General features: G+C 41.6%; 1 protein-coding gene across 1 annotated transcript; it reads right to left on the bottom strand.

The window, feature by feature from the left end:
- Nucleotides 1-2,670: 2,670 nt before the first annotated feature.
- LOC135588157 (p-coumarate 3-hydroxylase-like) lies at nucleotides 2,671-4,954 on the bottom strand. Its single transcript, XM_065080149.1, has 3 exons — nucleotides 4,416-4,954; nucleotides 3,641-4,035; nucleotides 2,671-3,560 (listed from the first exon to the last, which is right to left on the bottom strand). Exons 1-3 carry the CDS (start codon nucleotides 4,924-4,926, stop codon nucleotides 2,916-2,918), a joined length of 1,551 nt encoding a protein of 516 aa, XP_064936221.1. The 5' UTR covers nucleotides 4,927-4,954; the 3' UTR covers nucleotides 2,671-2,915.
- Nucleotides 4,955-11,835: the final 6,881 nt, after the last annotated feature.

The raw sequence follows: 11,835 nt of genomic DNA, 5'->3' as shown, positions 1-11,835 counted from the left end.
AATATCTTCTACCATTATAAATAAGACACTATCACCAAATGAAGGAGAAGACGAATTCCCATCTTGAGGGCATCACAGGACAAGCAAAGAGTCTCATGTGCAGGATCGAATAGATGCTAACCGGGTCGAGGAACTTGTAAGTTGAACTCGGTCAGGATGGAAAACTTAACTCACAAGTGATCTAGAAGTGATACACTCACTACTAAATCATAGTTATGTGAGTTTTCATAGACTCTAAGTCCTGAAGAATCTTTAAATTCATGGGAATTGTCTTCCTCGATAAAGGGGTGTTTGAGATTTCCTTTGTCCTTAGGTTGTCCAAAGATATAGCATAGATCTCGTCTATCTGATAGCCAGTAGATCAGGAGGAACTTATATGAGAAAGAAAAAATATCTCAATCTGAGGAGGTAGAAGAGCAGGATGGTAGAAGACCGATCTGTTACAGAACCAACCCTAAGACTAAGAGAGACTCAAGGATCGACTCACGTTGTAGGAAACTAGAATGAAATAGAGAAGGCTTCTAAGGAGGCCATGAAGACTCAAATGAAAGAATGAACCTCACCAACAAAGTAAAGAGGGATTTATAGGGAGGGAGTCAATCTCTCTCCTCCCATGATCGAGAGAAGTGTCATTTTGAGACAATTTCGAAGAGACACCACCGGATGATGAACTTAAAAAGCATCGAATAATGAATTCACAAAATGTCAAAATCTATCATAACGGAGGCACAAGGCCAAATGTGCCCGAGGCACGTGAGTCGGAAAAACCCAACCAACGTGAAAAAAAATCAACATCGACAAAGGCACAAGGCCAAATGTACTCTCGATACGTGAGTCGGGAAAACCCGATTCATATAAGGAGATACCCTATAATAGAATCGTACAGTAAAATGTGTCTGACATGCGTGATTTCAGAAAATTCCACTACGATGAAGGTACAAGGCTAAATGTGCTTGAGGCATGTGAGTTAGAAAAACTTAACCCACATGAAGAGCAATCTACTATGGTAAGAGCGTAATGCCAAATGTACTTGAGGCATGTGAGTTAAGAACACCCGACTCATATGAAGAAAAATCCACTATGGTGAAGGCACAAGGCCAAATATACCTGAGGTATGTGAGACAGAAAAACCTGACCCATGTGAAAAGAAATCCATACGATGGGGGTGTAAGGCCAAATATGCCTGAGATATATAAGTCTAGAAAACGTGATCTATGTAAAGAAAAATATGTCATGACGGAGGTATACAACCAAATGTACCCGAGGCGCATGAGTCAGGAAAACCTGATCCACATGAAAAAAAATTCATTACAATGGAGGCATAAGATAAAATGTGTTTAAGGTATGTGAGTCGAGAGAACCCGGGCCACGTGAAGAAAAATCTTCTACGACGAAGGCATAAGGCTAAATGTGCCTAAGAAGCATAAGTCAGAAAAACCTGATCCGCGTGACAAGAAATCCTCCAGAGAGAGGTGTAAGGCCAAATGTGCCGAAGGCATATGAGTCAGAAAAACTCGACCTATATGAAAAAAAATCTATCGTGGAGGAAACAAAAAGCAAAATGTGCTTGAGATGCGTGAGTTGGGAAACCCGACCCACGTAAGGAAATCCACCACAACGAAAGCATAGAGCAAAATGTGTCCGAAGCATGTGAGTCGTGAAAACCCTACCTGTGAGAGGAGATCTCAAATGCTCTCGTGTTGAATGAACTAAACATCGCACTTCGAGCTTATCTCGTAAAAGCCTTGAAGCTGACAAATGATAAGAAATATATCCATCAAGTAATCATCATTCAACATGTAATCGTCATATGATATCCAGAGAGGTAGGAGAAGATGAAGGTCTAAAACAAGTAATCACAAGCTTTTTTTAGCTCTTTATGACAAAAAAAAAAAAAAAAACTACAAGCTTTCTTATCTTTTATGACCAGAAAAATAATTGTACATTTACTGTTTATCTTTTATGACGAGAAAGATAATCATAAGTTTTGACCCTTTATAATTAAGTATAAATATTATCTTTAATATTATAAAAGGGGTACACTTTTTTTTTTTTTTTTTTTTTGGAGGAATCACATATTTCGAATTACTAACTTGACATTTTCTCACAGTGCATCCCTTTTTCAAATTTATTCTCAATTTCCACTCCATTCTGTTGTCCATACTTACCTTTAGGAACCTGTATTCGTACTCACATATTTCGGATTACGGCATCGAAGATAAAAAGACATTTTCTCACATCGCATCCAAATGACTTGCAGATACATCACAGCATCTCGGCATGGCCAACCTAACCTCGAACACTGTAAACATGCGATGGACAACTCGACGAATTTTATAAACCTGATCCCTAATCCTACAAAAGGTCTTTCATGATTACATGTTCATAATTGTTTAATCTCGATTGTGATTCTGCTATATATCCACTGGCCTTTATCCTTATATGGTCATCTCCATACATGGAAAAGAGAATGAATATGTCTTCCTCTCATCGATGTCCCTATAAAGCACCCTTCGAGGAGGACTAATCTACTCCGCAAGAAGACCAAATAACATTAAAAATAAAGAGTGCCAACTCGAATCCAAAAATAATCAAGATATTAAAAACATATTCGAAGAAGAGGTAGAAAAGGAAGACATAAAAGCACTCAGCATCACAATACAATGCCAATTGTGAAATAGTTTCAGCAGCTCCCTCCATTTATGCTGCTTGAACAAATACCTCATCAAATTTGAGCACTCATTGTGCTACATTTATCACATACATAACACATTCCCAACATAAAGTACATTAAAGATCACGATCAACTAATACAAGTATAAATAAATAGTCTGTCACGGTGATGAGAACTCAAACAATCTCCGTAATTGCTTCTCCCCCAAACCAACACAGCCTTATCGAAGCAAAGGAGGGGTTCATATCTCTGAAGGAACGCGCAGGTACAGGTGGGACGGCAACCTCGGCGTGGCCACAACCCGCAAGGGAGTCTGCATGAAGGTGACCATCCCCGGAGTCTCCGTCATGTCGACGTCCTCCGGCTTGACACCGTCCGGCAGAGTCCAGCTGAAGTGGTGCAGCAGGTGGCCGAGCATGGAGGTGACCAGGTTGATGCCAAGCTGCGCCCCGGGGCAGACCCGGCGGCCGGTGCCGAACGGCAGCACCCGGAAGTCGTGTCCCTTGATGTCGATGTCCTCTTCCAGGAACCGCTCGGGCCGGTACTCGAGCGGGTTTTTCCACGTCTTGGGGTCACGGGCGATGGCCCAGACGTTGACGATCACGTTGGAGCCCTTGGGAATGTCGTAGCCGCCGATCTTGACGTTGGCGTTGGCCTTGTGTGGAAGCATGAGCGGGGTCGGGGGGTGCAGCCGGAGCGACTCCTTGACGACGCATTGCAGGTAGCGGAGGCTGGCGAAGTCCGTCTCGTTCATGATCCGCTCCTGCCCGATGACGCGGTCCAGTTCGTCCTGGATCTTCCGCTGCACCCTCGGGTTCCTCACGATCTCAGACATCGCCCATTCCACTGATATCACCGTCGTGTCCATCCCCGCCGTGATCATGTCCTGTTACAGTGCAGCAGCAGCTAACAACGGCGGTTCCTTGAGACGAGGAAGCACCAGAGTGGGAGAGGAGAGCAACGCACCCAAAGGAGGCCGATGATGGTGTCCTCGCTGAGGTCGTACTGGTCTTTGAGCGTGAGCAGCGCGTCGACGAAGTGATCCTTGGCGCCGCCCTTGTACCGAGCTTGCGTGTGCTCCTCCATGATGATCTTGGTGAGGCGATCCCGGCGAGCGCTGTGCTTGTCGTAGGCCTCGACGTCGAGCGGGCACAGCCACTGCAACCACGAGACGTACTCGGCGAGGGAGAGCGAGGCACCAAACTTGTGGCCGTTAGAGACGATGGTCTTGAACTCCACACCTTGTTCGTCGGTAGAACCGTCCGGCTTCACGAATCGCTTCCCGAACGCGAGCCTCGTGATGTTGTTGAACGCCACCGCCGAGAGATGGTCCTTCAGCACCAAGCTCTTCCCTATCTTCTCTGCGAGAGACAACATAACCTAAATTGAATCAGAAAAATTAAACGAATGATCATCTTCTTCCTCCTCTCTTATCTGAGATCCGATAGCAGCCCTCCAAATCACATAATCTCCATCACAAAGTCATCCATATGATCTCATGGGGAACAGCTCAAAGACCAGATCTAAGCCTAAAACAACGTGTCGAAAAGAGGAACAGGGGAAGTTCTTGTAGTCTTTAGCAGGTCAACGACCAATTAAATTCTTCCTCCCCTGTGGTGAGATCCAGAACAAGAATGGTGAAGATCTTGGATCCGGTTCTCTGATTCGATGAATCGCTCGTATAGATGAGAGATCAGAGGACGAGGAGGATGGGGGAGGGGGGAGGGAAGATTGTTATTACCAGGGTGGGAGCAGGCATGGAAGATGGACTCGACCATCGCGGTAACCTCGTCCTCGCGGATGGGGCGGAGCGCCTCGAGGCGCTTGGGGGAGAAGAGCTCGAGGTTGCAGACCTTGCGGACCTTGACGTAGTGGGGGCCGTAGTCGGCCCAGATGAGGTCCTTGCCATCGCGGCTGAAGCGGGCGGCGGAGCGGGAGCGGGGGCGGTCCGCCAGCTGCTGGTCCTTCTCCTTGAGCACCTCGCGCGCCAGCTCGGAGCTGGACACCACCACGTTGAGGGTAGTGCCGAACCACACCGACATGATCGGGCCGTACGTCTGCGCCCACTCCGCGAAGCACCGGAAGCGGACCGGCTTGATGTCGTAGAGGTTGCCGACGACGGGCCAGCGGCGGGGGCCGGGGGGCAGCCGGACGCGGAACCGGATGTAGAGGGCGAGGAGGACCGCGAGGGCAGCGAGGGCGGGGGGGAGGAGGGAGGGATCCATGGGCAGTAGCGGCAGCAGATCCGCCATGGGGGACGAGACCTGTGGGCTGTGGGTAAGAGTCACCGACAGCCCCACGGCTCCTTCTAATTGATATAGATGGGGCCATGAGGGAGTAGGTAAGGTGGTGGGGTCATCAGACCAGACGTGGTCTGATGAGGATCTGATGGCTCGCGGTTGGTGTGATGAGTGGTGTCTGATGTGTGCAGGTCTCATCTCGTCGTTCTCTTTCTTCTTCCTCCATTTCGTGGCCTGTGAGTGGTGTGAGTAGGTGACGAAAGGAAGGTTTGGGTTGAGGAAGAAGAAGGTCGGTAAATGTTACTGATGAGGGGGAGAGATAGAGAGAGAGGGTTGCGTGCGTTGGGGTGATGATAGGTGGATGTCAAGGAAACAATGGGCGAGTTGGTGAAGATTCTTTGACTTGAGGCCAACAGATTAGTTTTGGTGACTAATATGCGATATCAGAATTATTTAGGTTGAGAGTTCCAAACTATATTGAATATAATTCTATGTTTGAAATATTATTTAATTAATTTTGACGTGATGAAATTGTTCCCATCTAATTATTTTTTAATGTTATCAAATTCAACTTAGACGTACGTTGATAAGAATTACAAATAATTATATCTCCTATTTTGTATTTTGTATGAAGTAAAAACAATTATCTCTATTAATATAAAAGAGACCCATTCAATGGTTAAAAGAGAGTCTTAATTCTGTGGTAAAAATGAGTTCATGTTCTGATAAGTTTATAATGAAGATATATTTGTAATTATCGATTTAATAAAAAGAGTATTTTTTTTATCATCTAAATATAATATGTTAGGTAGGCTCCTTATCAACCTTAGAGGAGATTAATATGGTATATCTAGTAAGTATTTATTGAATTTGATACAGACAATTTTACTCCGATCATCTAGATAAAATATTTCTTGAATTTGATATAGATTGAATTATATCTAGTAAGAACACTTAAGCAGAACTCCAAATTATCATTCCCAACATAGCACTGTAGTACATCCCGATATGCCTTACATCAATGATCGATAATAATCATCATATCTTATCAAAATCAAAGAACGATTAGGAGGTTCACCTAATCTTTTCTCAAGCCAATCAGTAAAACAACTTAGGGATTAGGTATAAAAAGGAACTCATCAGCTTATGCTGAAAAGTGAACTATCTACACACTAACTCAATTATACTGTTAAAACTGTTGTTTTTTTTCCTTCGCTAACTTAAGCATCGAAGGGGCCGTGTCGGGCAACCCTAAGCGTCGACCTGTCATATAGGATTGTTGGCAGTCAAGAGGGGGGCTCGTTGTTAGGATACAACCACAAGACAATCCTTTGCCTGGGGACACCCGAACGACCCAACCAAGGGAGGTACCTTACAATCAAGAAGATCCCATACCACCTACTCGATCATCCTGAATAAGGTCTTCACAAATAGAACGGCTTCCGACTAGGTCGCTTATGTGATCTCACCTCATCAAGTCTCCCACGTCAGTTAGGAAATTGTACTTGGATGAACCTGCACCTTCGGCAATGGACCAACCATGCTAACTCACCGGTCGACGATACTCATGATACTATCAGGACTCAAGTTTTGATTGATCGAAAATAATGATCATATCAAGTTTAATATTTTTAAAAAATTATTAACTAATTTAATGAGTAATTTTTCTATAAAAAAGATTTGTCGTTAAATCTAGTCTTGATCATTTATTTTGTTTTTAGAACGTGCCATGTTGATGCTTTTTTTCTGTTTTATTTATTATTTATTTTGGTTGGGACGTGGCATTTTGGTGATCATGTTATATGAGCTGGACGTCAATGGCTTTGGTTTATGTGAACTTTCTTTAAAGAGAAATTAAAAACACTCGAATGATCCTCAAATTTTGATGTCCAATTAAAACTTGAATAATTTGGGTTTTTACTTGAATAATCAAAATTATAAGAATAATTAAAATTATTTCTTATACTTCTGCTGTTAAATTTTGTAATACAACTTTGTTTGAGACACAATGTGTGTGTGTGTGTGCAGTGCATGCGTGCGTGCGCAAATACATGCATGTGTATTGGCACAGGGAAAGTATGTATGTTATGGGAATAAGTTATTTACATATTCTTTAGCCCAGCATAATCCGCCTATATGAAATTGAAATTAAAAGAGATTTATTTTTTTTGACCCGATCCCTTAGATATCCTAGTTAGTAATATGAGGTAGGTGCATATAGATACAAGTGGTAAAAAATACTTTTTATGATTATACTAAAAATGAGCCTTTATATTCGATCGTAAACTTCTATAAAATATTTTATGAGAACGTAGCCCTCAACCACTTTTAATAACCTTCCTTGGCCTTTTCTCCATATGGCCAACAATAGGGGAAACAACCTATAACTACTTGCCTTGGACCCTTGTTAACATGGGCAGACCGGTGAGAGCAATCTTTATCTCTTTCTTTCAGCCTCGATGTCATATGGAGATCACATGTTGAATGATGATTGGCCGACGATATTTTTTCTATCATTTGTCCCCTTATGAAGGTACATTTTAGGGGTTCTTCCAGAGAGATCCTAAAGTGTAGTTATCAGCTTATCTGACACATGTACCATGTAGAGGTGGGGTGGGAGGAGTATTTCATATACCTATTTGAGGTCACTAATCTCATTTAGAATTTGATAATTGAAGAAATTTGAAAACAAGGGAGGTAAGGTTTCTCGGCCTTCGCACCATGATAGTGAAGGAGGTCAAGTTTCTTGACCTTCACACTTCGACAGCGAGAGGGGTCGGGTTTCCCAAGCTCCACACCTCGACAACTAAGGGGGTCAAGTTTCTCAACATTTGCACCTCAAAAGCAAGGATGATTGGATTTTTTTATCATCACACCTGAAAAATAAGGGAGGTCAAATTTTCGACCTCCGTGCCTTGGCAGTGAGGGGGGTTGGGTGCCTGACCTTTGTAGCTTAATAGTAAGGTGGGGTTAGGTTTCTCAGCCTCTACGAGGGTGGGTGCTTAATCTCTACTACTTAGCAACAAGGGGGCTTAGGGCACCCGTCCTGCACAACTTGGTAGTAAGGTGGGTTAGGTTTCTTGACCTTTGCACTTCGACAACAATGGAGGGGAGGGTTAAGCTTTTCTGACCTATATCTTTGGAATCGCTAACCTCTATGCATCGAGCGAATGCCGATGGGGATCAGGGTCACCCGACCTCTCCCACATTAGGTGAAAGCTAACGGGTGTCAAGGAGCCCGACCTCCATGAGTTGTGCAAGCGTTGACGAGGGTCAATTTTTCTCGATTCATGTAGCTCAAACGTATTTCATCATGTGCTTCTAATCGTGAAAATTTTCTTTTTACATTGATCGAGTTTTCCTAACTCACATGCCTTACGACATATTTTGCCTTATGTCTTCTACAGTATAAGTATTTCTTACACGAGTATAGTTTCTCGACTCATGCTTTAGACACATTTTGCTTTGTGTCTCCTAATATGATTAGTTAGGTAGTCTTCACATATTAATATTTTTATACTTTTGAAGGTGTCCCTTTATTAATATGATTGTACCCTAGGGAACACTTTGTTAGGATCGAGTCGGCACTATGGGGGGTGGTGAATTAGTTGAGCGAATAAAATCACCGGTTTAAGAAATTCTTATAATAAAAAATTATTTCGGAGAGATATTAACTTGAAAGCATATTCGTAAGGTAATGAAAGTAATAATTTAGTTTGCAGTAAAGGTAAATTGTAAAACAGAAATGCAAACCGTTTTATAGTGGTTCGATCATCGTTACCTACATCTACTCTACCAATTCTTCTTCTATCGAGGCCATCGACATCCACTAATGATCTTTCTTCAATGGACGAAGATCAACTACCCTTATAACTCGATTCTCTTTTTGACAGGTTTAGGAGAGAACCTTTACAACCCCCTTCACTCATCTCTTAAACAAGACTAACACTTAGAGCTTGAGAGGAGTTCTTACAATATTACAATAGTATTTTTTTTTACTTTTTTGCTCTTAATTCTTATATTAATTAACCTGGGATGAGAGGAGTATTTATATGCCTCAAGTGGATTCAAACTTGGAGCCTAAAAATGTCTCATCCTGGGTTTCTCGGGTCCTGGTGGTACCACCGCTTGTGTTGGGCGGTACCACCGCTTACAACATTGACATTGGACAGTACCACCACCCAATCTAGTGGTATCACTACCTGACAGTCTCTCAAAAACTGAGTCTGGGCGATACCACCGCTTGACATAGTCTCAGAGACTGTGCCACGATGATTCCACCTGTTTGATCTTTCACTTGGCCTAACACAACCCAAACTTGGGCCCAATTAGCTCATAATTTAGTTAGCCCAATTTCAATCCAATTATGTGCTAACTATACATTTTAAGGTATACATTAAGTTAAATAAGTCTGGTAAGTCTAGGTTTCTTCCGACGATCTTCCGATGAACTTCTGGCGAACTTTCGAAGATCTCTCGGCAATGTTCCAGCGGACTCCTGACAAGCTCCTAGACTTCACGATGATTTTCTTGATGAGTTCTAACGAGCTTCTTTGGAAAGCTTCTGGACTTCTTGGTCAATTCCAGCAGAACTTTTGTTGAATGTCCGGACTTCCGACGAACTCTCGAACTCCTAACGAAATCTCATTCTTGACTCTAGGACTTTATTTTTCTTTATGCCTTGATCGCTATCGTAGTTAATTATGCACATTTAAAACCTACTTCGATCTAGATAATTATTATAAAGCCAATCAAATATTGTTCGACATATCATTGGTTCATCGATGCCTCATCCAATTCTTTAGTGCATCGCCCTCTCTTACGATCTATTGTCCAATCGGTCAGTTGACCTCCGCAACTCCGATTTTCTTGGCGTAATTTTTGCTCTTCTTGGCCCGATGCCTGAACCCATGGCCTAAAGCCTTCTTCTGATACGTCGACTAATCCTTCGGCTCGACATTCAATCTTTGGACATGTTTCTCTCCGGCCCAACATGATTCTTCCTGCTTTTAATTGTCTTTTCTTGATCGAAGCTTCATGTGTCACTCAAAATGCAGATCAAATCATAAATACTATTAATTGGTTTCATCATCAAAATTCGAGATTTAACACACTTACCTTCAATATGGGGGGAGAGAGATTGATCAGTTCTTATAAATCTCCTTTAATTATAAGGGTGATGCTCATTCTCTCGTTTGAGCCTCTATGGTCTTTCTTATGAGCTTTCTCTTCTTAGCCTCGTCTTACTTTTTAAGATGAGTTGGTCCTTAGCTCTTTTTTTGAGGGTATGTTAATTCCTCGGTGTCTCAGCCTTCAAGTACGTCGGCTCTCCAATAATTCCTCGGTGTCTAAGATAAGTTGGTCCTTAGCACTTTGGGCTTTCAAACACCTCAGTCCTTAAGAACTTCTTCTGTCTCAATAATTTAAAATGTATCTATTTTCTCGCACAATCTCCTCCTGACCCCTTAGCCATCAAATGGCCAAGGAGGTTGGTGCTCTATCCTAGGAGAGTTGATCCCAGTGAATTCAAAGATTCTTTGAGATTTAGAGTCTACAAAAAGTATATATGATCAGGAATCAATAATGAGCACACAACCCATAGATCGCTTATGGATTATGTACTCTATCCCAATCGAGTTCGAGTTGCAATGGTGAACCTTGTTTTTCTCTTCATGTAGTGATTTTGTCTTGCTTGTAATGGTGGACAATAACGCCCTCATAGATGGCACCCAACTCATGAGAGTATTTGATAGTGTTCATCAAAGAGTGTTGCCTCCTGCCTCCTTGGTATTATCTAACCCGTAAACTCTTTGCTACCTACTTTTAACTATATAAGGCAAAAAATAGCTACTATTTGGTTGCTTAAGCGAGCTTTAAGATTAGTGATGCCCTTTACAACAATAAGAGTTAGAATGAGCACTTCTTCTTTATAAGTATAGGTTGGGATTAGGGGTGACAATTGATCTGCTTGCTCCATAGATAACACACTTCTCTTCCTGTTAGATGAGGAGACTAATCAAGTGTTTTGATTGAAAGATATATTCTCTTCTTCCAAAGTTATTAGGAAGATGGACAAGGATTGACTGATTAATGCGGGTCTTAACTCGGCTCCTCAAGTGTCGACCTACAAATAAATGGAGGAGTCGAAGAAGCCATCAAACCCATGTTAACTTTAACATAGTTTAGACTCATGTGCATAGGGTTGCCCAAGGTGTCTTCGAGGTAAAAACGTCAAGATGAAAACTAAGGTCAAGAGAGGTTTTTTGATTTGATCCATTCGACGCTTAAGTTAATAAACCGAGATAAATGCATATCGATGCGAATGATGAAAAGTACACATCACGATTATATTAAAAATAAACTTTTATACATGATCAAGTAAAATATTTTATGAAATATTACATAGGAAGGTAATACTTAATCACTTTTAACAATCTCCTCTTAACCATTTTTTTTTTCACGTAGATGAAATGGGAGAGATAGTAGATCTTTATCTCAAAGTCTAGACGTCATCACATGAGGATCACTTATCAAACGAATTGATCGATAGTATTTTTAATATGTATGTACAGAAAGAAAATATATATGTAAAAATTCATATATTGTTTTGTGAAGAGGTAAACAAATTATCATATTTCAATAAAGGGTTAATCAAAGTCGCGTGGTGAAAAAAAACAAAATCATGTAGAAGTCTTTATCGATTAACTTAGCTTATATCTTTCATGTGTAAAAAATTAATATACAGCAAGATAGATAGAAAGTGGATCTCACAAGGAGAGTGGTGGACCCTTAGAGTTTTAAATGGAGTCATTTAGAAAAAGAGGTTTTAATAAATAACGTATTATTATCAACATCTAATACATATGGTGTTATTATAATACAATATATAGAGTGAAAAAAAATGAAGAAAACATTCAGAAAG

Source organism: Musa acuminata, chromosome BXJ1-8 (assembly GCF_036884655.1).
Source record: "Musa acuminata AAA Group cultivar baxijiao chromosome BXJ1-8, Cavendish_Baxijiao_AAA, whole genome shotgun sequence".
In the NCBI taxonomy this organism is placed as follows: Eukaryota; Viridiplantae; Streptophyta; class Magnoliopsida; order Zingiberales; family Musaceae; genus Musa; species Musa acuminata.
The sequence above is the reverse complement of the archived record's forward strand: the minus strand, read 5'-3'. Positions and strand labels throughout refer to the sequence as shown.

Coding starts and splice junctions, on each gene's coding strand:
- LOC135588157 (XM_065080149.1), bottom strand. CDS start 4,926: ATGGCGGATCTGCTGCCGCTACTGCCCATGGATCCCTCCCTCCTCCCC. Junction 4,036..4,415: donor CCATGCCTGCTCCCACCCTG/GTAATAACAATC, acceptor TGTCTCTCGCAG/AGAAGATAGGGAAGAGCTTG. Junction 3,561..3,640: donor CCATCATCGGCCTCCTTTGG/GTGCGTTGCTCT, acceptor GCACTGTAACAG/GACATGATCACGGCGGGGAT.